This window comes from Camelina sativa, chromosome 3, assembly GCF_030686135.1.
Source record: "Camelina sativa cultivar CO46 ecotype springtype chromosome 3, ASM3068613v1".
In the NCBI taxonomy this organism is placed as follows: domain Eukaryota; kingdom Viridiplantae; phylum Streptophyta; class Magnoliopsida; order Brassicales; family Brassicaceae; genus Camelina; species Camelina sativa.
In genome coordinates, this window is record NC_141882.1 from 151,141 (window position 1) to 177,381 (window position 26,241).

The following is a 26,241-nucleotide window of genomic DNA, read 5'->3' on the forward strand; positions in this document are numbered from 1 at the left end:
ACAAATCCAATACTGTATGTAGTAGATGTTTGGTTATCTTTCAAATCCAAAATATTGTATCTATCTCTCTAATGGCGACCACCGGCGCCGCCGCTGCCACGGCCACTGCCACTGAGATTGGAAACGCAGAAATCAAACAGCCTCGATCGATATTTGACTTGCCGGCCGATTTCTTTGACTCGTGTCGGTTGTCAAATCCTTCGGAGACTCAATCGTCGACGTGGTTAATACCAGTACCACCCGCGGAGGAGGAGAAGAAGAAGAAGAAGGACGGCGTGATTCTGGATAGATGGACCTGTAATACTTGTAAAATTGACTTCTCTTCTCTTCAAGATCAACGCTCCCACTTCAAATCCGATCTTCATCGCCTTAACGTAATCATTTATCTCTCTTTCTCCCACTACTAGTACTACTATGATGATAACTCCTTAGAATATATAAAAGTATTTCTATTTCGTTTTCCCATGCGCTAATTTGTAGTTGTTGCTGTGATGGTATAGATCAAGCTGAGTGTTGCTGGCAAGCCTATTTTGAGAGAAGAAGATGTTGATGAGTTGACGTCTGAATCTGTCCAAGACTACGATGTCTCTAGTATATCAGGATCAGAAGACGAAGCTGAGACTAGACACACACTCCACTTTGATCCTCAAAAGGGTATTGATAAAAAGAAGCTTTTTATTCGTCTTCAAACTGGTGACAAAGTTTCCATCTGGAAAAGCTTAATCATGGACGAGGCTGAAATGGTGAATGACATTGGATCTTCTTCTATCGATGATTTTGGGAGGAGCTTGGGCGAGATTGAAGTCACTGAGAGGTTGAGAAATTTGATTCCAGAGAATACGGATCACAGGCAAATGTCTGTCGTGTTGCTTGCTAGTGGTGGCCACTTTGCCGGTACTGTCTTTAATGGAAAGTCGGTTGTGGCTCATAAGACATTCCACAGGTACTGTCTCTTTGCATTTTCTCTCTATTTTCATGTGTTTTTTTTCTTGCTTGTTGATTCTTATTCAGTTCAGAATCGAGATTCTGTTTTTTACCTATGATTAATTAAGATTAATATCCCTTGGTCTTGAAACATTATAGGGTATTGATATGTTCTCTTATTCCCTTTCCCATTTCCCATGTATAGGTATGTTGTAAGAGCCAAGGCTGGTAAAAAGCAGTCCACAAAAGATGGAAGCGGCGGGAGGAGTATACACTCTGCCGGAGCCTCACTTCGTCGTTACAACGAACTTGCTTTAAAAAAGGTTAGTCTCTGACCATGTTTTTGCTACTAACTGTTGCCTTCTTCTTTCAGCTAACGAAAGGTCGTTGATTTTTTTTACCAATAATATTTCTAAGCACCTTTTGTTGCGGATTCTATAATGGGAAAAGGAACTTGCTCCTGTTACTGTTTTCTCTTGACATGGTTTTCAGTTTACGGTTTTTCTAAAAGCCAATTTTAAGTGAGCTCACTTAAAAAAGAACACATAAGAGTCCCGTATATAGTTATATCTGCGGCTCTGCTCGTTTTGTAAAGGAAATTCCGAACTCGGAAGTGTGGTGTATAGTTTTGTAAACATGATTTAGGTCTCTTGAAGGGTGGAAATATTGGCCGCCTTCAGGATGGTTGTCAACCGGGATCAGGATCATAGGAAGGAAAACATTAAAAAAATATTTGTATATTTTGTAACCTCTATAAATATGATACATAGCCTTTGAAGTAAATTTATGTATCATTTTTCTCTATGTTGTTAGGATATTCAAGAGCTGCTTGCTAGCTGGAAGCCTTATTTTGATGGTGCTGCTTGTGTTTTTGTTCATGCTCCCTCAAGCAGTAGGCAATTACTTTTCAATGGAGGCAAACCGTACTTTAGCAGCCAAAACTGTGCTGTACGAAACGTTCCATTTACTATCCGGCGGCCAACCTTCAAGGAATCACAGCGTATATATAATCAGTTGACTCAGATTGCATATGTAATTGAGGAGATTTTTATTAATCAACCAGAAGACACCAAAGCCAGTACAGTGGTGCATACCCATTATGAGGATCCTGGCGAAACCTCAAGAAACGAAGAGCCCAATGAAACTTCTTCTACTAACGTAATCTTAGAGGAACCAAATCGTATAGAAGAGGATCTCGGGGATGGAGTTACTGGTACGTCAACTCCCTTGCATGAAGCTGCTAAATCTGGTGATTTTGAAAAAGTTCTGGAGTTATTGGAGGAGGGTATGGATCCTTGTGCTAAGGATGAAAGAGGCAGAACGCCGTACATGCTTGCAAATGAGAAGGAAGTGAGAAACACTTTTAGACGGTTTATGGCATCAAACCTTGAAAAGTGGAATTGGCATGATGCTAAAGTACCCAGCCCGCTCACCAAAGAGATGGAGGAATCTCAAGGTGCCAAGCAGGTATTGCATCGATTTGTTATTTGTTGACGTCAAAAGTTTGGTTTAAGGATTACGCATGAGGCAAAATAGGACTAGTGCAGAACTCCTTAGTCCTTTCTTTACGCACTGCGTTCTTAGGTTGAGCTCTATCCCGGAGTTTATGGATATATGTGGTCATGTGTTAGGGTCCAATGTCTGCCAAATACTATATTAAATTGTGATGTAGATGATGCATTTATTCTCGCATGATTTGATATATATGATTTTCGGATGGGATTCTGAAGCCACCATCTGACTAACTTGATTTGTGATGGTGATTCTTGTTCAGGCAGAAAAAGACGCCAAGCAGAAAGCAAGAGCAAAAGAGTTGAAGAAACTACGCAGAGCCCGAGAAAAGAAGGCTCAAGTAACGTTTTCTTTTTCCAACGAAAACTCGGATTAGTAGAGATTAGAGAGAGACAGTTAACTTCTTATCTAACCCTCCTTGTGTTTGCAGGCCGAAGCTGCGCAGGCTGAGAAAGAGAAGCCGATCTCTAAAGTGGTTAGCTTCCTAAACCCCCAATTTGTATACTTTTCGATATCAGTCTTGCTTTCTCGTGTGTGTAAATCTTCTTGTAAATAGGAGGAAGTGAGGAGAGCAATGGCAGCCCAGAGGGAAAAGAGAGCAGCCGCTGCAGAAAGACGGATGGCGTCACTTAACATTCAAAGCAGTTCAACGACAACATAATTTCCAACAAATTTTTGATATCATTCATATTTTTTTTAGTGTTCTTTTTTTTGTTTCAATTCTGTACAATGTAGTATTAGCCCTGGGCATAATATCCGGTATCGAAGAATCCTACCGGAACCGAACCGATAAAAGTGGTATCGGGTAGGGTTCGGGTTAAACAGAATTACCGAATGGGCTAAGAGACCTTGGTAAAATAGACTTCGGTTCGGGTTCGGGTTGTAACTTAAGTATATTCGGCCACCGTTTTAGATCCGTTTAACCTAAATGCCTAATAAAGCCTTGACCCATTAAGGCTTCGACGTCCATTTGAACTTGTTTTATCTTTTGTTTTAAGTTAGTTGTGAGTTTATTGAACTTAATGTGGAAAATTGGTAATTTCATAACTCAGCTAAGGGGGTATGTTCAATTCTTACATGATGTTTAAACCTGTGTGAATCCATACATTAAGTTAAATAAAATTAAAATTCACAACTCCAATTCTTCAAACTGTGCTAATACATACTTAATAATTAACGGTGTTAAGAAACTGTTAACGGCTTCTAACGTGGAAATAAATTTTCTGACGGTGATATGAAACGACGTCGTTTTGAAAAGAAAAAAACAAAACTTTTTTTGGTCAAAACGACGTCGTTTCCTTCCTTCTTCTTCTTTCTCTTTCCCGACTCGCGTTTGTTCAAGTCTCGACTCTTGTTTCTTCTATTTTATCAAAAACCTGAGAATTTCCTTCTCGAGAATTTAACCCAGCTCTCTCCTTCGTTTCTGTATTCGGATCTACATTTTCGTGTTTTTAATTGAGGTGGGATTTTGTTGAGTCCGTACCCAAGGAATTTGGGTTTCTGCGATTGAACCGGCTGCGGAAGAGGAGGATGGAGAACACAGAGTGCGCTAGGGTTGTCGTTAGAATTTAGAATAAGTTGTAATCTTTGGGATTTGATTCTTGTTTCAATTTTGCAAATCCAATTTTATGCGTGAATGAGAAATTATTAAATTTTTCCTAAGATCATTATCGTCAGAGTTGACTCCCAAAATCGTCGTTGGCGACTTTGAACTCTGAAGCGGCGCTGTCTTCTCCGCCTTGAAATCTCCGGCGCTGATCCAATTTTCGTCAAAGGCTCTTGGCATCACTCTTGTTTTGATATCTCCATCACCGATGGCTCCTCCTCTTGGATTTGCAATGGTAAATAAAACCCCTAAGTTCATACTGTCACTAATCTTTTTCTCGGATTTGACGTTTCTTTGGGGTTTTAATCGGAATTGAAGCAACAGAGGAGGAGCTTTCGGAGCGAGCGAGCAAAAAAAGGAAGAAGAAGAAGAAGAAGGAAGGAAACGACATTGTTTTGACCAAAAGAAGTTTTTTTTGGTTTTTCTAAACGACGTCGTTTCATATGTGGCGTCCACGTCAGATGCCGTTAACAATTTCTTAACACCGTTACGACTTAGGTATGTATTAGCACAGTTTGAAGAGTTGGGGTTGTGAATTTAAATTTTATTTAACTTAATGTATGGATTTACACAAGTTTAAACATCACATACGAATTGAACATACCCCCTTAGCTGGGGTATGAAATTACCGATTTTCCAACTTAATGTTATGGTATTTGGTTGTGCTATGGTGAAACTTAATGTTATGGTATTTGGTTGTGTTATGGTGAAACTTAATGTTATGGTTTTAATTTATGGTTTAATCGGTTATTTTGGTTATTTACATGGGTTTTAGTCGGTTATTTGAGTACTTTGGTTACTGAAAATAACCGAACCGATTATAACCCGGAAAAATTTCGAGTTACTTTGGATTTTGTATTGGAGTAGAAAACCGCTTCGAACCCGGCCAGTTACTAACCGTACCGAACCGATTTTTTTGTAAATTACCGAATGGGATCTATAGGTCTTATACTGATTTATCCGAAATCCGATTGGGTAGAACCGAAACCCGATTGGGTACCCGATTGCCCAGGACTATGTAGTATATTCGGATTACAATAACAAAAAGGCTTTTTATATTATAATGAGAGTAGTCAGTCACAAAACCCTTTTTATATATTGTGATAATAGTAAGATTTAGTCATTAATGGTGGTCAGAGGAGGAGAGTGCTAAGTGAAGGGCATGCTCTGCCTCCTTCAAGAACAGTCTTGTGAGCTGCTTCTGTCCTCTACGGTACACTACACTTGACCACTTGTTTCTGCTCATCCTTCTCCCATCCCAGTCCCTACTATCACAACACATATTTCAAAAATATTATACCCAAAGCTAAACCATGTCCAGAGATTTTGGACATTGTACCTCGGCTCTTCATCGCAGCATGCCTCCTCAAGGAGCCTAGCATCTTGTTCTTCAGTGCCCGAATTCTCTTCCAGCTTCATCATCCTGTCAAGAAAAGGAAAAAACGCATGGAGGACTGTAACTTTCTTCTCTGACAAACATCTTACTTAGCTCTTAATATCAAGTCACGGGTAACAAATTCAATTGCATACTTTGCATTAAGGAGATCCACAAGTAACTGGAAAGCTCCAGAATCCCCGCATGCTTCCCATATGGCCATCCTGACCTCAGTTTCAGAAGGTTGCTCGTCTGGTCTCGACTCTACAAGCTTCTCGAAAATAATAATTGTGTCTCAATATCGAGTGAAATACAAACTATGGATGTTTATCTGATTCTGTCATCGTTTCCCAACTCACTACTTTAAGCAATGGATCTTTCGTGTAGGATATGTGTTTAAGTTGAAAAGATGCCAGAAGAAAGAAAAAAGGTGATCATACCTCTTCAAGCATAGCTGAGACCTTGTAAATCTCTTCTTCTTGCATGGCAATGGTCCTTAAGCCAGTCATAAAATCTTCTGGGAAAACTAGTTTGTTCATATATGAGGGCATCTTACGCTGCCCAGACCAACTGAAACTACAGTATCTCACTGTTTCCTTCTCATCACTTTCTCTAATTTTTGATGTGGTCTGTGGGAAGAACCCATGATTCAAGGCCGATTTTGGCAGGAGGCACCGGAGTTGAGCTTTCTGCATTACGAGAATTTCCAGAGTTCGACAGGTACATTATCAAATCAAAATAAAATGTACAATGCTAACCTGAGCTTCAAGAAGCTGCCCTTTGGTATCAGAAAAAGGGATACTCGGAATCGCCTCAACAGGATAATGAACCTAGAATAAATCCAAGGTCATTCCTAACAACCGACGTGAAAACACAATTGACGAGTATCCTCTTTCTCTTGAAAGTTATGTTTCTCGTCAACATCCTCACAAATACATTACTGGTTGAAAATTAAGGAACTCTTCAAAGGGGAAGCAAATATTACCATGAGATAATCATCTGGATTATTCTCTATCACAAATCCATACAGGTAAAGAAGCTCCTGCATACAACAAAGAAGGCACATCACTCAAACAAAGGCTAAGATGTGATAATTCGCAAATACACATGTCCACCACTCGAAAACCTATAGATCGTAATACAAGATAATCAATCAAACAAAACAAAATATTTGACTGGAAGAGGACCACTCAATTTAAGTTTTCATTGAAGCTGCCAGGAACTGCAAAAGGTCTTACCTCATTTCCTTTGTTACCATAGCTGATCGAGACCTCCTTGTTTGGGATACACTGTTGTGCAACTGTTCAATTTACAGAATTGTGGCACTCAGTTTTCCACATTACATATCCAAAAGAAGTGAGTAACTGGATTGTTCCATAGTTTGATAGATATTTGTAGAAAGTGAGAGGTAACACAATCAAATTTTTAACTAACCCGAGAGAAGGTACATGGAGAAAGGAACACTAGATACCAATCCGGTCCCATCAACTTCCCAAGTCGCCGCAGGCTTCAAATCTATACAACCATAACTATAGTATATCATAACAAATGACACTAGGATATATACTCATTAACCATATCAACATTATGCAACAGAGTAAAGAGCCTCTTTTTAAGTTTCTTTATAATAAAAAATTGGCATACCATGGTTGCAAAAGTCAATGCCAGGAACAAGTCCCTCAACCCACACAGTATCGCCGGGTCCGAGAGATGTAGCGCCAGGGACTTGAGCCTGAATATCTACACATCAGAAAATGAAAAAAACTCATGAAGTTTTAATTACAGGAGAGAAGGATAAAAGAAAAGGCATTTCACACAGAATTCAGCAAAGTGACTTTAAATGACTTGCCTTTTTCCACATTAGAACTAACTTGGTCCGTTTCAGGGGTATGACTTGTTGATAGGTATTCCCCGACATCCTCCTGGCTTTGTGGAAACACGAAAGAATGTGGAAGAGGAATGTTCAAGGCACGACTCCAGAATACAGAATTTGCCCTGGCGTAAATGAAAAAGGTCTCAAGATCACTCAGCAGCCCTTTACAACACATAAAACTCTGGTTCTACTAACAAGAGATAACACCAGTAGCCAACATACCAGAGGAAGTGTTCAGAGGAGACCTCGCTGCACCAAAAGACAAAACAAAATATGATTGGTCTCCGGCACAAGAATATACTAATCTATAATACTAGGTAGGCGTAAGTAAATATGTGAGGTATGTAAACCTTTGGGAATCACCATCCAAAATAAGAAGCTGTTTCACCAGGGGTTCCACCTTCTCATGGTAAAGCGACATCAACTTCTTCTTCTGAAAAGGAAAGTACAGATGAAACGAAAAATGAAATCACGATGGACATGCTCCAAATAATTGGGTTAAACAGTGAAAGGAGAAAAAGTGGCAGCTATGTATTTGTAGGATGATATAGGGGAAATTAAAATGTTAAAAGATTGGCACCTGTAACTCGGTTGCGTGATACAAGTTTGTCCCCTTGAGCTCGAGGATGTCAACATCAGAAAACCAAAGAGGATTGCCAAATCGAGTAGGGAGCATATCAAGATACCTATAATGTATATCATATCATTTTTATAGACAGTAGAGATGAATCCCCTTAAACAACTCATGTCGGTTAAGAGATACAAAATTACGGCTTCCAGGAAGAATTGATTCGAAGACGCTCGAGAGTGAGGAACAAAATCATGAGAAACCGGTCATCGACTTGTCCTTGTTGGAACATTTTCTGACACTCTGGGCCGAGGAGAGGGTCTTGAAGAACTCTCATAGGGGTAATGGCCAAATCAAGCGGCACAACAAGCAAGACATCTGACATTTTCCAAAAAGCTGAACTCAGAGGAGTGTACATATACAGAAGCGATTAACTCAATGTTCCATATATAGCCAAATGAGAGAAACTAATAGATAGAGATAGTACCATCGGAAGCTTGAGTGGAGGAGCTTGAGGCGAATATGCCAAATCCTTTTCGGGAGTCAGAATATTTGATGTTGCAGCCTCTTAATTCAGCTCCATTCACCTGAAATTCAAAAATCAAGCAAAGATCGATCGATGAGATACAAAAACGACTGAAAATAACACTAAGAAAACAGGGGAGGGGGAATCTCTAACCTGAAGCCATTCTAGGAACCTTTCGAGTTTCGCTTCTTCTTCTGAAATCGCCATATCTTCCGGCGAAGATCAACACGCCGGGAGACGGGTTTAAGGGAACGGTCAAACCGGGCAGAGGGTTCTTTTTTTCTCAATCGTCCTTATCGGGGACTAACAACTAAACGACGTCGCTGTTGACTTCTGTCTCTGTGGGCTTTTGTATCCACCCCACACCCACTGGGCTTGTTGCACTTGCACCTTCTTCTTCTTTTTTTTTCCTTTCTTTTTTTTGTGAAATTATTTTATTTGGTTTTATAATGTAACGGTTTGTAGAGATGTAGAAAATGTTGAAAGATTAGGTTAAGCCGAGAGTGGGTTATTCTAGGAATATACCTTTAATAAATATATACTGTAGTTTGCTACATTCATAGTTAACAAAAGGTGCTTTAATTTTGCTTAATATATACGATCGTTTGTTTATTTTTTGCGCTCCAATAACATTGGGATGCGAATGTGAATACTGCCGACTCGTTAAGCACTGACTCACGTGCTTACCAAGTTCTCACTAAACGCCACATTTGGTTTACTCATCATATATATACGTGTTGCTCTACCTTAACCTATTGCTTGGAATATCCCCAGAATTTTTCTCTTTATATATGATAAATTGTGGAAATGCATGTCGTTGGTGTTTAGTATTTCTTTTTTTAAGAATATACATACAGTAGGTGCTAAAACGGTCCCTTTTTCAACCAAACTGGAAAAATCACGTGGCTGTGTAAAGCCAAAGCCACACTGACCTTGACCTATATATATATATATATATTGATATTGTACAAGGAATATGAATTTCCAAAGCATCAGATATTTAGATGAGAGATAATACTGATCACACTAATTTCATAATTCGATAGTAAGAAAATATTGTTTCGATACGGTCGGTCACGCGGTTTATCATCGATAATATACGGTAACGGATTTTTAACCGTTGAAACTCATGCATTTGTATATAAGTTCTTTTTTACCAATTTTGAATGACATGGTATGAGGACGTACGAGTTCCACGCAAGTAGAGAAACAATTCAAATTATCTTCCTTTCTCTCTAGCTTCCCAGGTTACTTTAACTAACTGTTCGACAAAAATATATGTACTCTTGCAATTTTATTTTGATATATAGTTGATTGATTCCTAATTTGATTATGTCGTAGGTGTAAATCTTTTGTAGTCAAAGCTCCGGTAAGATGGTTGCCTTTGGGAAGAGGTTGAAAGAAAGCCAGATTCAAGAATGGAAAGAGTAATATTTTGTTTACAATTTGAATATTAATTTTATTTTACATAAATGCATGCCTAAAATGCGTCTCTGTTTCTGCAGATATTATATCGACTACAAATTTATAAAGAAGAAGGTGAACCAATTTAAGCCGCAAGTTGATGATGATGTTGGTACCCAAGATCATAGTTCTGTGCTCAAGGGTTTCTGTAGAATTATGGATAATCAGGTAACATATATATATAGGAGAACCTTAGAAATATTTCTCATTGAGAATCAACTTATTTCCCCCCCAAAAGGTTTTTTTTTCATGTCATTCATCTACTTATGTGCCATACAAAAAGTACTCTTGCCTAGTTGACTTATGCCTGAATTATTGGTTTTTTTTTTTTTGGTTAATTAGATTGAAAAGGTTGTCTTGTTTCTTCTGGAACAACAAGGACTGCTCGGACACAGATTATCATCTCTTGGACAACAACGCAATGCAGTTTTTCAGCAAAACAACATATGCGAGCTTGAACAAGGATACAGACAAGTAGGACATGATCTGTTGCGGCTACTCTGTTTCCTTGAGATGAACGCCATTGGTATCCGTAAGATCCTGAAGAAAATTGATAAGCATTTTTACTACAAATTCACAGACTACTACGTCAGAACTCGTTCAAATCACCCTTACTCTCAGCTACAACAAGTCTTCAAGCAAGTGGTAACCATGTCTTTACCTCACTTTCTTCTTTTTTCTTCTACATGCATGTAGTATGACACCTAAACTAAATGCTCCTGTTTAACTTCTCCTTGCAATATATATATGCAGGGTGTTGGAGCTGTTGCTGGGTCTGTTTCTCGCAATCTTGCAGCACTTCAGGACCACCAAGGGATCCATACTTCAATATATGACCAATCTGTTTTATCTAACCCGGTTATCATACAAAACATCTCTTCGCATGCCTAATCAGTTTTTGTCTTTCTGCAGCTGACAACAAGTTATTTTGTTGTGACTAGTAATTTAAGAATACATGTACTGCAGGATGCTATGGTTGATTCTATCAATGCTGCTGTCAGGAAGCTATCAAACTCGACAAGCTTTCTGGAGTTCCTCGGGAAACATGCGTTAATCATATTGGAAGACTCGCCTTCTCTACAAGATCCTGTTGCTGAGGAAAAATTTCATTTTCTGTCCCTGTTCCTGAATTTGGTTAACGCTTTTCTGTATATGGTCAACACCTACATCGTAGTCCCTACGGCGGATAGTTACTCGCTTAGCCTTGGAGCTGCAGCAACTGTTTGCGGTGTGGTGATTGGCTCCATGGCAGTTGCTCAACTGTTTTCTTCAATCTATTTCAGTGCATGGTCAAACAGATCTTATCTTAAGCCGCTTTTGTTTAGCAGCATTGTTCTTATCTTTGGCAACGCATTTTACGCCTTGGCCTATGATATGAACTCTATTGTACTTATTCTGCTCGGTCGCCTCTTCTGTGGGTAAGTTTCAAGCAATACCAGCGCATTTACTACTCTGCCTATGTTAACACAGTGATTGATTTGTACAGTATATGATCTGTTTTACCTCAGGTTAGGCTCTGCAAGGGTAATAAATAGGCGTTATATAAGTGACTGTGTGCCACTCAAGCTTAGAATGAAGGCTTCTGCTGGATTTGTTAGTGCAAGTGCGCTAGGAATGGCATGTGGTCCAGCCCTTGCCTGCTTATTTCAAACTAACTTCAAGATTTGCAATCTCACCTTCAACGAGAATACATTACCGGGTTGGTTCATGGCGTCGGCGTGGCTGGTATTCTTGCTCTTGTTATGGATATACTTTAAAGAACCTGAGAGAGAGGATGTTGTGCCACAGAAAGGTAATCAGAATTTTCGATATGTTGATTCCATTGTCAACCATAAAATTAAGTGTTCGTTCTGACTTTGCATATATAAATATATATGCAGGGCCTTCAACTTCAAGTTTAGGTACTTTGGATGAAAATATTGCGGCGCCTTTGCTCTTGAAATGTGAAGCTAAACAAAAGACCATTTATGAGGATGAGAATTGTGAAGAAGACCGAAAGCCAGTAAATTCAATTATCTCAGCATACCGGTTGCTTCCACCTTCAGTAAAAGTATGAAATGAGTTGAGTCTAAGTTTAATTTTCTAATTTAACCAATAGCTAGCCATATGTTGAACAAAGAACACAATGGTGGATCTCCAGGTTCAGCTATTTGTCTACTTCATGCTCAAATATGCGATGGAGATCTTGGTAGCTGAAAGCAGCGTCATCACTAGTTATTACTTTTCCTGGCAAACCAACGCAGTTGCAATCTTTCTTGCTTGCCTCGGCCTAACGGTGCTTCCAGTTAACGTTATAGTCGGACACCACTTCAGCAACATGTTTGAAGAAAGGTAGAACCACTTCACAATATGATTCTAATTCATTAGTTACAATCTACAAAAAAGTACTGTCTGCATACCATAAGGTTTCATTTTGCAAATTAAAGACTTATTTCCAGGCAGGTTCTGCTAGCATCAGAGATGATGTTGTGCATTGGCATTCTCCTCAGCTTCCACATCATTGTGCCGTACTCGGTTCCTCAGTACGTCGCCTCTGCATTCATCACTTTTGTATCCGCAGAAGTGCTTGAAGGCGTGAACTTATCGCTCCTATCGAGGGTAATGTCATCGAGGCTGTCCCGAGGAACATTCAACGGAGGTTTACTATCAACAGAAGCTGGTACGCTTGCTCGGGTCATAGCGGACGGGACCATAACAGTTTCAGGATACTTACCGGAGAAGTGGCTCTTGAATGTTACTTTGCTTCCCTCGTTTCTAATCTGCATCTCTTCCATTGTTGCAACCGCTGTTACTTACAACTCGCTTTACTAAACAAGTCTTATCTACCTACGGTTAAAGATGAGGTGTGTAAATAAGTAATTAACCGACCAAGTTAAAATATCTTCTTTTGCAACGGGATCGGATTTGTATAATTGGGTTTGGGGGCTGATTTTATAACATGGTTCTCTATAAACCGATTTAAACCGAATATATTGCACTAAAAAAAAAGTAAAAAACCATAACCACCAAAGGAACAGATAAAGAGATATCAACAAAACCAACAAAGTGAACCGGGTCGGTTAAGTCTCCTCTTGCATTGCAATTGCAATTGCAAATAATGTACAAACAACAACGCCGAACAAGTCAGCAGCTCTCTATTAATTAGATTGGTAGCGGCGGACGGAGAGAAGAAGGACGAAGCAATCAATAATTTTAACAATGGCGGCGGATATGCCGGAGGCAACAGTACGGAACATTCTAGACCAAGAGTCACTAAAATGGGTTTTCGTCGGAGGTAAAGGAGGTGTCGGGAAGACGACTTGCAGTTCGATTCTCGCAATTTGTCTGGCCAGTGTTCGATCCTCCGTTCTCATCATCTCCACCGACCCTGCTCACAACCTTAGTGATGCGTTTCAGCAGCGCTTCACTAAATCCCCCACTTTGGTTCAAGGTTTCTCTAATCTCTTTGCCATGGTAAAAGCTTTCTCCTATTTTCTTTTATTTTTTTTCCTCTTCTAGATCGTGGTGGAGTTATATGATCTTATGTGGAATTAGGGTTCTCTGATTCAAATTTCAATCTCAATCTGCGTTTTCGTATCTGAATTCGCTCGATTGTTGGATCAATTTTTATGATTGATTGAGATTGATCCCCAACAGTGTTGAGGTTTGGAATTTGCATATCCCCACTCTAATTTTGGGGATTAGGTTTGGAATTTGGATATAAGAACAATTTGTATTCTCTTGGTATGGTTTCTTTCTGGCTAATAGAGCTTTGTTAGGAAATTTTTATATCTAATTGAATTTTGGCCATGATAGATATAGATAGTAAAATTCGAGACTGGTTATGCCAAATTCAAGCAGAGGTTTTATAAAATTGCTGTTTCTTTCTGGTGGTTCCGGATCGCCTCTAATAGACAGGCTTGATGATGAGTTCATGGCTAATCTTCTACGCTTTAAGCTCTTTTGTGTGTCTGTTTCTATGTTACTCACACTCCTTACCTCTTAGAAGTGACTGAATCTTGTGTTTGCTTTTCTCAGGAGGTGGATCCTACCGTTGAAACTGATGACATGGCTGGTCCAGAAGGCATGGATGGTTTATTCTCTGATTTGGCTAATGCGATTCCTGGCATCGATGAGGCCATGAGTTTTGCTGAGATGTTGAAGTAATTTATTACACTCCAAGCCATTTGGTTCTTCTAATAGTTGTCTGTCTCGCATTAACGATGTATTATCACTGACATGTTTATATTCCTTAGGTTGGTGCAAACAATGGATTATGCAACTATTGTGTTTGACACTGCTCCAACTGGACATACTCTCCGCCTGTTACAGTTTCCAGCCACACTAGAAAAGGGACTTTCCAAGTTGATGTCATTGAAGAGTAGATTTGGTGGCTTGATGACTCAGGCATGTCTATAAGCTTGTGAATTGCAGTTTGCTTGTCCATTGATATTGCTCTTTGGTTTCTTCTTTGGCTGTTTTTTCATGCAACTTGTTGCTAATGCAGATGAGCCGTATGTTTGGCATAGAGGATGAGTTTGGAGAGGATGCTCTGTTGGGAAGACTTGAGGGCTTGAAAGAAGTGATTGAGCAAGTAAATCGGCAATTCAAAGACCCGGTAACATTTTCTCAACTGTTTAAGTTCTATGCTATTTTCAATTCTCATTGGCTGTTTTCTTAAATGCATGACATTGCTCTGTAGCATAGAATTTGATAGCATTCATCAGCGTTAGTGAAAAGTCTGATACATATTTGACAAACTCTGCTTTTTAAGATAAGAAATTGACACATGTGGCTCTTTTACGCAGGATATGACAACGTTTGTTTGTGTCTGCATCCCCGAGTTCTTGTCTCTCTATGAAACAGAGAGACTTGTTCAGGAACTCGCCAAGTTTGAGATCGACACACATAACATTATCATCAACCAAGTACTATACGACGACGAAGGTGCCTATTTTTTAGCAGTTGTGTCTTTCGTCTCGTATCGAACTTGTTTTATATGCAAATTTAACAATTGTTCTCACATGTCTCTTATGTAGATGTGGAATCCAAGTTGCTCAGAGCAAGGATGCGGATGCAACAGAAGTATCTTGATCAATTTTATATGCTATACGATGATTTCAATATCACAAAACTTCCTCTGCTTCCTGAAGAGGTAAGAAGGCATGACACTTGTTAATATAGATGAGAAGGAACACAGTTGAAGCGGTCGAAACGAAAACGAAACCAAGGACTTATATAATTTGCATCTTAAGAATGTGGAAGTTTGGATGACAGGTGACAGGGGTTGAAGCGTTAAAGGCGTTTTCACATAAGTTCTTGACGCCGTACCATCCTCCGACTAGCAGAAGCAATGTAGAAGATCTGGAGCGGAAAGTACACACATTGCGTTTGCAGTTGAAAACAGCTGAAGAAGAACTTGAACGGATCAAGAGTGGCTGAAGAAAAGGGTTTGTTCTTCCCTATGATGATGGTAAGTTTCTTTCTTCACCAGATTCTCTCGGAACTGACTTGCTTTATACATGGGCGGTCTTCTAGATCTGGGTTTTCATTTGGGTTTCTTGTTGATTATGATTTGAACAATTTTATAGGTGGAAAGTTTAAACTGAATCTTTTTCTCTCTTTTAAGTTCTTCATCTGGCAACGACTCTTTATAGGGACCAGGATCAGACAGAATCATCTTTTACGTTTTGTTTTGCATTGGATTTATATTTCAGTTGTAATAATCATATTATCAATCATGCAGATAGACTCTATAGTACTCTTTACCAATACGTAAATCATTTTGTTTTAGACTAGGTGCATTTTATAATTAAAAGCTGATGGGTCTGCTGTCTGACAGAATTAACTTGAGGGGTCTTAATTACTGTATATAGAGACTGGTCTTTTTAACAGACAAAAACAATGTTTCCACGATCAAACAAATCTAGTAGTAAAATGCGGGTAATCTAAAAGATAAATTTTGATTTACTTACAAAACCAAGTTGTTGTGTTCAATAAGTTTGGTCTTCATCGGTATAACAATAATAGTGATAAATAAAAATAGAAACGAAACTTATTCCCACGTCACGGCGATAGGGCTTCTGACCTTGTACTTGTCACATATCCAAACCAAAGCTCCAAAGGAAGAAGATGACGAATTCGTCGAAGCTTCTGGAACAAACGTGACCGTATAACTCAACCTCTCTCTCACCTTCTGAAACTTGAGAACTTGCGGCTCCACTCTCACCTTCACACCTCTGGGTTCCTCAACGTGGGCCATATACTCACAAGCAGGTGACCCAACGTTCGTCACAGTCCTCTTATATCTCGCCGTTGTGGCGCCATTGACGAAGTTGACCGCGAACGAGGGATAGTTCAAATCGCCGGGGCTCAAAACGACGCCGCCAGTAGTAGGACACGTGTATCTCGTGCCGGAGAACAAGAGTATCCTCTCGCTCGTGTAATTCAAGCTGCACAAGTAGTTGAGATAATCGACGGTGGATGTATCGTATACCAGCCCCGGATCTACCGCTCTCGTTGGCTCCACCTGTCCCGCTCCTAGCGCAAACGCCGTGGCCGCCGAATCACGTCCCACCCCCATATCTCCGATCGGTCGGTTCCTGTTGTCGGTGATCCTCGCCGTCGTCATGATTGCCGATTTTATCATCGCCGGTGACCAGTCCCCGTGGACGGACTTGATTAGAGCGGCGATTCCGCTGACGTGTGGACAAGCCATGGAGGTTCCAGAGATGATATTGAATTGGACCCGTCTTGGATCGGATCTGAGGAGGCTAGGTCCCGAGAACGGCGACCAACCGGCGAGGATGTTCAAACCGGGAGCCGCTATGTCCGGTTTAGAAATTTCCGGTCCGGCGACGCTAGGTCCTCTTGATGAGAACGCGGCCACGATCGGGGCGGTTGCACCGTACGCGGTTCCTCTGAATCGAAGAGACGCGGTGGCGTTCGCTGCGCCGGAGAGATAGCTCAGCAAGGTTTTACCGTCGGAAGCACCAATTGAGACCGCCGGTAAAACGTGAGGATCAGCTAGAAGCTCCTCACCTTCGGCCTCTGTGCTCACCAGAAGCATCGCTGCTCCTCCGCTCCGTTTCACCTCCTCACCTTTGGCCGTTCTGCCGCTGGCTCCTCTTAAGCAAATGACGATTTTACCCTCGACGAGTTCTCTCTTGAGCGAGTCCCGAACGCAGTACTCGGCTCCTCCCCTTCTGCCTCCTCCAGCTGTTGTGTTAAACGATAAAGACAGATTCTTTAAGCTTTTCCCTTTGTACAAGGATGATCCAACTATCCTTTTACGGTTCCCGATCAGGACAATTGCCGGAAAAGTCCGGTCCGTGTAACTCGCAGCGACAGTCATCAACCACGGAGCTCCATTACTCACTGTGGATGCACTTGGACCTGAATTACCCGCAGAGCAAGAAACGAAAATGTTCTTCTGCATCGCGCCAAACCCAGCGATCGCTATTGGGTCGACATAAAACGGTCGTGACGACCCACCTAGCGACAGAGAGATCACATCCACACCGTCTGAAATCGCTTTATCAATGGCTGCGATTACGTCGGTGTTGGCACATCCTAGTGCCCAACAAGCTTTGTATGCAGCAATCCTCGAAGTAAACCTCATCCCCGTAGCCAAACCTCTGCCTTGCCCGAAATAACTCGCTTTCGGGACCATGTCTCCGGCAGCAGTCGAGGCTGTATGCGTCCCATGTCCTTGTGCGTCTCGAGCCGACCTATATATGTAATGCAACCAAATAATTGGCACGCTTCTTTTTTGTTATACGGATCATACTTCTAATGAGAACCATGTATATTGACCTGGATCTTAATCGGAAACAATTCGTTAATTGACTAAAGAATATATACATATAGCTTAGATTTTCGGATAAATAAATTAAAAAAAAAAAAAAAACTCTTAGTTACTAGATCATTGCCTCATTTGGACTTCTAATGAAAGATGCATTCACTAATTTTGTCCAGTCTCATCATCAATCGTTTAGAGGAAGGTAATTTTATGTTATCCAAACGGTTCGGGTTAACGTTATGGAGCTAGTGATCAACGTTTTTAACTAAATCCTTTTTTCTTTTTTTTTTTTGGTATGCATCAATGCATGATATTCAAATTCGAATTTTACTTCACATTGTTCCCGTTAGCTTTTAGGGGATAAATTAACAATGTGCTATCAGCATTAACCGTCTAACCTGAAATCAGTAGTTTCGTTGATTTTTCCAACGATGGATTCGTAGCCTTTGTAAAACGCGCTAGCCCCGATGATCTTCTTGTTACACGATGATGAAGAGAAGTTTGTGCCATGGTCGCACGAACCTCTCCATCTAGATGGAACCGGAGGCATGTGCGTGTCTCGGAAGCTCACGTGCTCCGGCGAGATCCCTGTGTCCACAAGGCCGATGATGACGTCCGAAGATAGGCTCGTCTCGTTCCAAAGTCCGATCCCATATTCAAGACCAAGAAACTCGTGGGAATATGTCGTGTGTAGAGATAAGAGCTCGTCTGGATAAGCCGAGATAAACCCTTTTGTGTTCTTCACGGTCTCGAGCTGGTCGTCGGTGAGAGTCGCGGAGAAGCCGGACATGGCATTTTCGTAAATATAGTGAATCTCGGGGATAGAGAAATCATCGTCGTGAATATTCTCTGTTTGGAGTGAATCCAAAAGCGAAGTAACGACGTGTTTAGTAGTGGTTGTTGCAGTGTGGATCACGTAGGTTTGTTTGAGGGAGGAAGCATTTGATGTGAAGAAGAAGAAGATGAGAAAGAAGAAAATTAATGATCTGAAGAACATCATCGGACGGTTGTCGTCGTTAGAGGGAAACAAGAAGTGCATTAAAAGAAAGCGATGTAACAACAACAACAACAACCTGTGATTCTTAGGACTCATATTTCGGGGTATATAACACATAAAAGAAAGATGTAGGTGACGTGTGAATACTGTGAGCTGTGAGCTGAGGAAAATGTGACTAGAAAGAAAGAGTAATATTAAAAAAAAAAAAAAAAAGGTAAATATTATGTGATGTTTGTAACTGTCGCTATTGTGTGGTTCTTGTGCGGTCCCGTCTGTTACTTAATGTTGCTTTTTTTTGGAGTCGTGGCCGTGGGTTTATATATATTATTTTACCAATAAAAATGAGCAAATTACAAAAGCTTTGATGGGATGACAATTAAGAATACTTGTCGAGCAGAGAGTGAAGCGTAAGGAATAAGTCTAGCCTTAGAATTGGGGGGGTGATTCTGCATGTTTCTGCTGGATCCATCATTTTGTGCAGATTTTGTAACTTGTGTTCACTCGTTTTGCAATCGATTCCATTTCACATGATTAATTCACATTGTACCAGATGAAATTACTTCAAAAAATATTGATCGATCATAGAAAAAAGTAAAGAAAACAGGTGGTAGTTTAGAAGGACGGAAGACGCAGCTTCCACCGCCGGTTAGGTGACATTAAATGAGGGGACAACGCAACAATAATTGGGGCGTGACTTATTAATATTACTCATATCGATCTATCTAAGTTTTTATTCTCTCTGACCTCTGTCTCTATATTACGTACCTATAGTTCAAATCATTGCTTGTTCACACTTTCACTGATCATCAGAATCTCTTAATTTGTCTTGGCTTCAAAGCCAAGTTGGAAACACACGTAAGCTTAACTACTTCCATTGTTTTCTACTTTCCTCGTCACTCCTACGAAAGTCAGATATATATTCATCGTATCTTCCAATTTAATTCTTCAGTAACCTCTCTCTCTCTCTCTCTCTCTCTCTCTCTCTCTCTTTTTTTTGTTTTAAGTAAAAGGACAACACACCATATAATTAGTGCTTTGACCTCTTCTTAGCTAGATCTTAATAATAATGTACACTAAGATTTACATATACATACTTCAATACTTGACTGTTGAACATTTGGATTTACCAATATATATTTCTAATTTATGTAACTGTAATGCTTTTCTGCAAGGCAATTAAAAATGCTTTCTATAAAATGATTTAGAAGTTAGGATGTAACAACAAAGCCCGTCTAGCTCAGTTGGTAGAGCGCAAGGCTCTTAACCTTGTGGTCGTGGGTTCGAGCCCCACGGTGGGCGCATTATATATTTTTGGGTTTCAATGGGCTTATAATAGTTGGGCCTATAATCGTGGCGGGTGATGTGATGCTATGATGCCTTAGGCACAATAAACACAAGGGGGGTCCAAGTCCAACACACTCCATAACGGTAAGAAAAAATTGAGAGAAATTCAATCCCATCATCCCCCTTTTGCTCGCCCGGCGATTGGGGTTTCGTCGTCTTCTTCCGCTCCAATTGATGGGTGTGGGAGGGAAGTTCTGGGATTTGCTCAGACCTTATGGTCGGAAACAAAGCTTTGATTTTCTCACTAACAAACGCGTCGCTGTTGATCTCTCCTTCTGGATCGTTCAGCATGAAACCGCTCTTAAGGGTTTTGCCCTTAAGCCTCACCTCCGCCTCACTTTCTTCCGCACTATCAACCTCTTCTCCAAGGTTCCATTTTTCTTCGAATTTCTGCTCCTCTCTCTCTCTCTCTCTCTCTCTCTCGCTCTCGCTCTCTTGAATTTCCCAATTTCGTCTCAAAATCCCTTTTTTGGCTTAGCTTTTTCTTTCTCTTCTGTTAATTATGGTTTTTTTTGAATTTTAGGTTTCGAATTTTAGGTTTCTTCTGTCGAGATGATTATAATGCGGTTTAGGGTTTTGCAGTTTGGAGCGTACCCGGTTTTTGTGGTTGATGGAACACCATCACCTTTGAAATCTCAGGCGAGGATCTCCAGGTTTTTCCGGTCTTCTGGAATTGATACTTCGAATCTCCCTGCAATCAAAGAAGGCGTCTCCGTTGAGAGAAATAAACTTTTTTGTGAATGGGTTGGGGAATGTGTGGTAAGTTGGATTTCTTTTGAAAGAAACCTTGATGGCTTAGTTTTGTTTCACATTATTATTATTATTATTATTATTATTATTATTATTATTATTATTATTATTTTCTTGTATGACTTTTTGCTTCTTCTCTAGGCGCTACTCGAATTGCTCGGTATTCCTGTGCTGAAAGCTAAAGGTGAGGCTGAAGCGCTCTGTGCTCAGTTAAACAGTGAAGGTTATGTGGATGCTTGTATTACTCCTGATAGTGATGCTTTCCTCTTTGGTGCTAAGTGTGTCATCAAAGACATCAAGCCTAATTCAAGAGTAATTCTTCCTTTGTAACTTAGTATTAGCCTGACTCACTTGTGAATGGCCTCTTTACCATCTTAGTTTCTTTGTGTGCAGGAACCATTTGAATGCTACCATATGTCAGATATCGAGTCTGGCCTTGGTCTGAAACGAAAACACTTGATAGGCATTTCTCTATTGGTTGGAAATGACTATGATTCCGGCGGTGTTCTTGGGATCGGCGTGGAGAATGCACTTCGCATTGTTCGTGAGTTTTCTGAAGACGAGATTTTTGAAAGGTATTATTATCATATAAGGTTTCTGTTTCTGCTTTTTGGTGACTGGTCATTTCTTGAATGTGATGAGATGTTTTCTTGCAGGTTGCAGGACATCGGGAAAGGGTTGAAACCTGCAGTTCTTGGTGGAACCAAACCTGTGGATGATGGTGAAGAATCCCTCTCAGAGATGAAAAAAAGATCTTCTCACTGTTCCCGTTGTGGACACCTGGGCAGCAAGAGAACTCATTTTAAGTCCTCGTGCGAGCATTGCGTTTGTGATAGTGGCTGCATTAAAAAACCATTGGGGTTTAGATGTGAATGCTCCTTATGTTCCATGGATCGAGATTTAAAGGAACAGAAGAAAACCGAGAATTGGTGGATCAAAGTCTGTGATAAGATTGCTCAAGGGCCAGAATTTCCCAACAAAGGCATTATCGAACTGTTTCTATCCGATGGTTTCACAGGTATGTAATGTAATGACTTTATAACTTCATGTTCGTATTACATGTTGTTTTGAAGCCTAATCTGTTAAGTACCTCTGAAGCAGAGGATGGCTCTTCAATGTCTTGGGGAACTCCTGATACTGAAATGCTAGTGGATTTCCTGGTTTTCAAACTGCATTGGGATCCGTCTTATGTTAGAAAAATGTTGCTTCCAATGTTGTCGACCATTTATCTAAGAGAACGGGCAAGAAACAACACAGAAAACGCTTTGTTATGTGACAAATATGAATTCCATTCAATCAAGTGCATAAAGACTAGATATGGGCATCAGTTCTTTGTGATAAGGTGGAGAAAACTCATATCTACAAGTGGTTTTACTCACGGCGACCGAGAAATTGTTATAGTGGAAGAAGAAGTGGTCGAAGATGAAGAGTCTGGTGATCCGTTAGATGGTTTAAATGAACCTCAGGTGCAAGATGATAATGGTGACTGCTTCTTGCTAACTGATGAATGCATAGGACTTGTTCAGTGTGCTTTCCCTGATGAAACAGAGCAGTTTCTACGTGAGAAGGTAATAATAAGTTGGCTCTCTCTCTCTCTCTTTCTCTGTGGGTTGCCTTTTGTTCCCTTGGCCTTGACTAGTTTATTGTTCAACTGTCAGAAACTACGAGAGTTGACAAAGAAGAATGTTTCGGAAGAAACAGCAACACCAAGAGCAACAACAACAATGGGTGTGCAGAGAAGCATCACTGATTTCTACCGATCAACGAAAGCAAAAGCAGCAGCTCAAAAAAGTATAGACGCAGGAGGGAGCTCAAGAGCTTCTTCTTCAGCGGAAAAGAAGAGACAGGCAACTTCCACTAGTAGTAGTAACCTTTCAAAGTCTGTAAGGCGTCGTCTTTTGTTTGGTTAGAACATTCTTGATTCTGAGTTAGTAAACCCAATTTTTAGGTCTGTATATGAAAGAATTTGGCATTTAAAAAAGACAAAGATTTTAGTGCAGCTCAGGGAATCGAGTTTTTTTTTGGTGTGTTTACGTTTTTTCTTGTTAAAAGAAGATAATAATAAAAAGGAAATAGTGCTGCCCAGGATCGAACTGGAGACCTTTTGCGTGTAAGGCAAACGTGATAACCACTACACCACAGCACCAGATGCTATTATTTGTATAGAAACTACAAATATCGTTACTTTTTATTTTTCTTCGGATTGCAAAAAAACGGCGCATTTCAGAACTGATTTTTATCGGAGAGCAAAAGGGAGTGTTTGGGTCTTATCGGAAATTATGAATGTGGTAATAACATCAACACTCCCTAACTGCAACTCTCTCTCGCCGTCATGGATAGACAATTCCTCGTCAAAGCTTCCGTCGGGGGAAATCTCACGGCGGGGCTCGGCTATGTTCCTGACACGCGCCAAGAGCAGCCCAGATGATTACCACTCAACCCTCAAATCTCTCAATTCTCGTGGTCGCTTTCCCAGAAAATCCCTGGGCCAGGTTCTCTCAATTCTCTCCCCTAAGACACATTACATCTCTGCTATTGTTTTGTTGAAACATATGGTCGAACACCTTGTTTGTGCCCATTGCGTTTTAACTAGAGTGTTTGTGTTTGTGTCACAGCATTACATGTTGAATTCTGATATCAACGACCAGCTAGCCTCGGCGGCTGATGTAAAAGAAGGTGATTTCGTGTTAGAGATTGGTCCTGGGACTGGATCTTTAACCAATGTCCTTATCAATTTAGGTGCTACAGTTCTTGCCATCGAGAAGGTTTGTTACTACAGACCTCCCCCCATATGCTATCATAGGAAACTGTTAGATTCTGATTTTTTTGCAACTTCATCTTTAGGATCCTCATATGGTGGCTTTGGTCAGCAAACGATTTGCAGCTTCTGACAAGTTCACGGTACCTATCATCTTGTGTGTTGTTTACACCTCCTGGATGCTTCTGTATGAGTATCTGATCAAATGGGGTTCTTGTCTAGGTTTTGCAAGAGGATTTCGTCAAGTCCCACATCCGCTCTCACATGCTCTCCATTTTAGAGAGTAGAAGCTTGTTAGATACAGATCCTACTCTTGCAAAGGTAACACAGATTCTCTTTTGTGGTCACTTTGATCACATCTATCTTGATTAATTTGTTTACACGGAATAGAATTATATACGAGTGCAGGTTGTTTCCAACTTACCTTTCAATATAAGTACTGATGTCGTCAAGCTTCTACTTCCTATGGGTGATATCTTCTCCAAAGTTGTTCTCTTACTCCAGGTTAAACAGAAGAACTTCTCCTCGTTTCAAATGATTATTCCAAATGCTATATTCTTTTGTGACAAGTTTTTTCTTATGCCAAATCTTTAGGACGAGGCAGCTTTGCGATTGGTAGAACCAGCATTGCGAACATCTGAATACCGACCCATCAACATTTTGATCAACTTCTATTCAGGTACTTGTTCCATGATATTCGCTCTTCCAGATGTTGCAAATCGTCAATGTAGTTGCGGCTAAGAAACTTTGTAACTTTCTTTTGTTTGTTTCAAGAACCGGAATACATTTTCAGGGTTCCTAGGGAGAACTTTTTCCCTCAGCCCAAGGTTTTGAATCTCCAAACTTTCTTCATAACTAACTATAGCAACCATTACAGAAAATGACTGCTTCTCATTTTTGTGCTCTGTACAGGTTGACGCTGCTGTTGTAACATTCAAGCTGAAGCATCCAAGGGACTATCCTGATGTTTCCTCCACCAAAAGTTTCTTCTCTTTGGTAGGCTAAAACTCTTTTCAAACTACCTACTTAAATTATTAACATCAAAACATCTGAATCAAATTCCACAACAGGTGAATTCTGCATTCAATGGGAAAAGAAAAATGTTGAGAAAGTCCCTCCAGCATATATCGTCATCTCCCGAGATCGAAAAAGCTCTTGGAGTTGCTGGTCTTCCAGTCACTGTGAGTAATCTCTCTGATGATGACTTATATGAGCCTCGAGCAGCAGTTGACATGAAACTGGCATCAATACTCAAAACCTTTAATCATAAATTTTCCTTCTTTCAACTACATTGCAGTCAAGGCCTGAAGAGCTTACCTTGGATGACTTTGTCAAGTTGCATAATGTAATCGCCAGGGAATAAGACCAAACCGAGAAGGACCATAAGTATCCATGGTTTGTTGGCGTCATCTGAAAACAGAACAATGACAGGCGACATGAGGAAGTGACGCCATTGATGCAGATGACACTACTATAATCCAGAAAGACGTATATGACCAATCTTTTTATACAAACAGAGGAATCCGGAAGTTAGTAGAACACAGACCTAATATTGTTTGTTCTTGTAGAATGTTCTGTGTATGATGATGAAATTGTAGATTTGTAATCCCATAACAGTAGTCTTTATTTACAATCACAAAAGTTTAGTCTTTTTTTACAAAGAGAATTTAATAAAAATCTAAAATCTACAGAGAGTCAGATGATGATCATCCATGAAACTGGTAGATAAGATCCAAAGCTCTCAACTTGGTGGCGTGTGGGTCGAAATCAAACCCATAATCACGGGCACTCCTCTCTTCCGTAGCTGAAGTCTCCACCACGGCCGACGACGGAGACAGTGGCCGCTTGACTCTCTTGTTCCTGATGAAGCACTCTCTCATCTTCTCCCCAACCTTCTCCACCGCCGAATCCCTCTCCTCTTCCGCCGCCAGCTCATTCTCTTCTTCCCCTAGTTGCATCGGCTCGACGGAGGAGAGAGATTTATCGGCTAGGAAGACGGAGAGGCGTTGGTGGGCTAGGTGGAGAGAGGAGGAGATTTGGAGGAGCTGGTTCTGTTCAGAAGTGGTTCCGATTTGCTGTGCCATTAGAGTCGCTTGCTCCAGCGACGATATTAGCTCAGCTACTTGCTCTATACTTGCCGCCATGTTCTTACAGTCTCGCTGTCTATTTCTTCTCAATTTGGAGGAGGAGGACAGAGGGAGAAGAGACTGACAAATGTGTAAATTAATCAATCAATCTGTTGTGTTTTGTGATTTCTTTTTGGGCATTTAATTCTTAAATTGGGCTTTAAAAAAGACTACTACTAACTAATTTGTGATTTATTTTGGGCCTTAAATTCTTAAATTGGGCTTTAAGAAGACTACTACTAACTACTACTAATATTACTCGAGGTTTGTATTATATATTCCTTGTTGACAAGGGTACTAACATAACCATATGGTCTTTCAAGTACTATTACTATTTACTAGATGGTCTTTCGTAATAACTCCTCCGAGGCTATGAATATGTGTTTATGACTTTATGGATTTAGCTAACCATTCACATTGCATGTACACTTTCTTCTTTTCTTTACAACGAACAATAAAGTGTACTTTGTGTTTGTTTTGTGTGTCTGAGAGAGTGATAGAGAGTATATATAAATATTATATATGCATTAAATGTCTCATCTTTAATTAAATAATGATGAGTGAGTGAAAAAGAGAGACACGACATCCATCCACATGGCCAAATAAATTAAAGATATGAAATCATTGTTATTGTATGT

At 40.3% G+C, this 26,241-nt stretch overlaps 8 protein-coding genes and 2 non-coding genes across 21 annotated transcripts; 6 read left to right on the forward strand and 4 right to left on the reverse strand.

The window, feature by feature from the left end:
* The first annotated feature begins 71 nt into the window (after positions 1 to 71).
* Positions 72 to 3,405, forward strand: LOC104758428 (uncharacterized). Its single transcript, XM_010481294.3, has 7 exons — positions 72 to 374; positions 501 to 943; positions 1,130 to 1,247; positions 1,738 to 2,391; positions 2,699 to 2,776; positions 2,867 to 2,911; positions 2,993 to 3,405. The coding sequence occupies exons 1-7, from the start codon at positions 72 to 74 to the stop codon at positions 3,095 to 3,097; spliced, it is 1,746 nt and encodes a 581-aa protein (XP_010479596.2). The 3' UTR covers positions 3,098 to 3,405.
* A 1,669-nt stretch (positions 3,406 to 5,074) lies between these two features.
* On the reverse strand, positions 5,075 to 8,752 carry LOC104758435 (ribosomal lysine N-methyltransferase set10). Of its 5 annotated transcripts, none has more exons than XM_087497353.1 (16): positions 8,538 to 8,752; positions 8,346 to 8,445; positions 8,062 to 8,236; positions 7,871 to 7,976; positions 7,641 to 7,723; positions 7,513 to 7,539; positions 7,267 to 7,412; positions 7,062 to 7,157; positions 6,852 to 6,932; positions 6,656 to 6,717; positions 6,403 to 6,459; positions 6,176 to 6,247; positions 5,858 to 6,106; positions 5,573 to 5,688; positions 5,382 to 5,465; positions 5,075 to 5,307 (listed from the first exon to the last, which is right to left on the reverse strand). In XM_087497353.1, the coding sequence occupies exons 1-16, from the start codon at positions 8,589 to 8,591 to the stop codon at positions 5,166 to 5,168; spliced, it is 1,650 nt and encodes a 549-aa protein (XP_087353479.1). In that variant the 5' UTR covers positions 8,592 to 8,752; the 3' UTR covers positions 5,075 to 5,165. The 5 variants fall into 5 exon arrangements, with proteins under 5 accessions (XP_087353479.1, XP_010479619.1, XP_010479610.1 ...); XM_010481317.3 differs by having other exon boundaries at positions 5,075 to 5,310; XM_010481308.3 differs by having other exon boundaries at positions 8,062 to 8,254.
* Positions 8,753 to 9,355: 603 nt separating this feature from the next.
* LOC104758454 (SPX domain-containing membrane protein At4g22990-like) lies at positions 9,356 to 12,741 on the forward strand. Of its 5 annotated transcripts, none has more exons than XM_087494868.1 (10): positions 9,356 to 9,486; positions 9,726 to 9,811; positions 9,890 to 10,016; positions 10,191 to 10,493; positions 10,602 to 10,706; positions 10,815 to 11,266; positions 11,357 to 11,640; positions 11,729 to 11,898; positions 11,989 to 12,179; positions 12,287 to 12,741. In XM_087494868.1, exons 2-10 carry the CDS (start codon positions 9,759 to 9,761, stop codon positions 12,657 to 12,659), a joined length of 2,058 nt encoding a protein of 685 aa, XP_087350994.1. In that variant the 5' UTR covers positions 9,356 to 9,486; positions 9,726 to 9,758; the 3' UTR covers positions 12,660 to 12,741. The 5 variants fall into 5 exon arrangements, with proteins under 5 accessions (XP_087350994.1, XP_087350998.1, XP_019097042.2 ...); XM_087494872.1 differs by having other exon boundaries at positions 9,371 to 9,486; positions 12,291 to 12,741; XM_019241497.2 differs by having other exon boundaries at positions 9,408 to 9,631.
* Positions 12,742 to 12,895: 154 nt separating this feature from the next.
* LOC104778513 (ATPase GET3A) lies at positions 12,896 to 15,607 on the forward strand. 3 transcript variants are annotated; one of them, XM_087507505.1, is made up of 8 exons: positions 12,929 to 13,301; positions 13,866 to 13,990; positions 14,084 to 14,234; positions 14,335 to 14,445; positions 14,636 to 14,774; positions 14,867 to 14,982; positions 15,105 to 15,300; positions 15,419 to 15,607. In XM_087507505.1, the coding sequence occupies exons 1-7, from the start codon at positions 13,047 to 13,049 to the stop codon at positions 15,267 to 15,269; spliced, it is 1,062 nt and encodes a 353-aa protein (XP_087363631.1). In that variant the 5' UTR covers positions 12,929 to 13,046; the 3' UTR covers positions 15,270 to 15,300; positions 15,419 to 15,607. The 3 variants fall into 3 exon arrangements, with proteins under 3 accessions (XP_087363630.1, XP_087363631.1, XP_087363634.1); XM_087507504.1 differs by having other exon boundaries at positions 12,896 to 13,301; positions 15,105 to 15,607; XM_087507508.1 differs by lacking the exon at positions 13,866 to 13,990 and having other exon boundaries at positions 13,091 to 13,301; positions 15,105 to 15,607.
* A 56-nt stretch (positions 15,608 to 15,663) lies between these two features.
* LOC104738604 (subtilisin-like protease SBT1.1) lies at positions 15,664 to 18,972 on the reverse strand. Of its 2 annotated transcripts, XM_087507503.1 has the most exons (3): positions 18,027 to 18,972; positions 16,175 to 17,557; positions 15,664 to 15,834 (listed from the first exon to the last, which is right to left on the reverse strand). In XM_087507503.1, the coding sequence occupies exons 1-3, from the start codon at positions 18,740 to 18,742 to the stop codon at positions 15,795 to 15,797; spliced, it is 2,139 nt and encodes a 712-aa protein (XP_087363629.1). In that variant the 5' UTR covers positions 18,743 to 18,972; the 3' UTR covers positions 15,664 to 15,794. The 2 variants fall into 2 exon arrangements, with proteins under 2 accessions (XP_087363629.1, XP_010457066.2); XM_010458764.3 differs by lacking the exon at positions 15,664 to 15,834 and having other exon boundaries at positions 15,841 to 17,557; positions 18,027 to 18,837.
* Positions 18,973 to 19,415: 443 nt separating this feature from the next.
* On the forward strand, positions 19,416 to 22,718 carry LOC104778514 (flap endonuclease GEN-like 1). Its single transcript, XM_087507515.1, has 7 exons — positions 19,416 to 20,338; positions 20,552 to 20,728; positions 20,861 to 21,031; positions 21,113 to 21,294; positions 21,376 to 21,737; positions 21,821 to 22,287; positions 22,378 to 22,718. The coding sequence occupies exons 1-7, from the start codon at positions 20,144 to 20,146 to the stop codon at positions 22,627 to 22,629; spliced, it is 1,806 nt and encodes a 601-aa protein (XP_087363641.1). The 5' UTR covers positions 19,416 to 20,143; the 3' UTR covers positions 22,630 to 22,718.
* Positions 19,852 to 19,924, forward strand: TRNAK-CUU (transfer RNA lysine (anticodon CUU)). The gene has a single exon. It is a non-coding gene; the product is annotated as a tRNA-Lys (tRNA).
* Positions 22,719 to 22,792: 74 nt separating the features above from the next.
* Positions 22,793 to 22,865, reverse strand: TRNAV-UAC (transfer RNA valine (anticodon UAC)). The gene has a single exon. It is a non-coding gene; the product is annotated as a tRNA-Val (tRNA).
* A 25-nt stretch (positions 22,866 to 22,890) lies between these two features.
* Positions 22,891 to 25,138, forward strand: LOC104758492 (ribosomal RNA small subunit methyltransferase, chloroplastic). The gene is made up of 10 exons (XM_010481377.3): positions 22,891 to 23,211; positions 23,335 to 23,484; positions 23,564 to 23,620; positions 23,700 to 23,798; positions 23,886 to 23,981; positions 24,072 to 24,156; positions 24,252 to 24,304; positions 24,390 to 24,473; positions 24,548 to 24,658; positions 24,775 to 25,138. Exons 1-10 carry the CDS (start codon positions 22,999 to 23,001, stop codon positions 24,838 to 24,840), a joined length of 1,014 nt encoding a protein of 337 aa, XP_010479679.1. The 5' UTR covers positions 22,891 to 22,998; the 3' UTR covers positions 24,841 to 25,138.
* On the reverse strand, positions 25,077 to 25,727 carry LOC104758501 (uncharacterized). The gene has a single exon (XM_010481389.3). It carries the CDS (start codon positions 25,619 to 25,621, stop codon positions 25,184 to 25,186), a length of 438 nt encoding a protein of 145 aa, XP_010479691.1. The 5' UTR covers positions 25,622 to 25,727; the 3' UTR covers positions 25,077 to 25,183.
* Between the last annotated feature and the right edge of the window lie 514 nt (positions 25,728 to 26,241).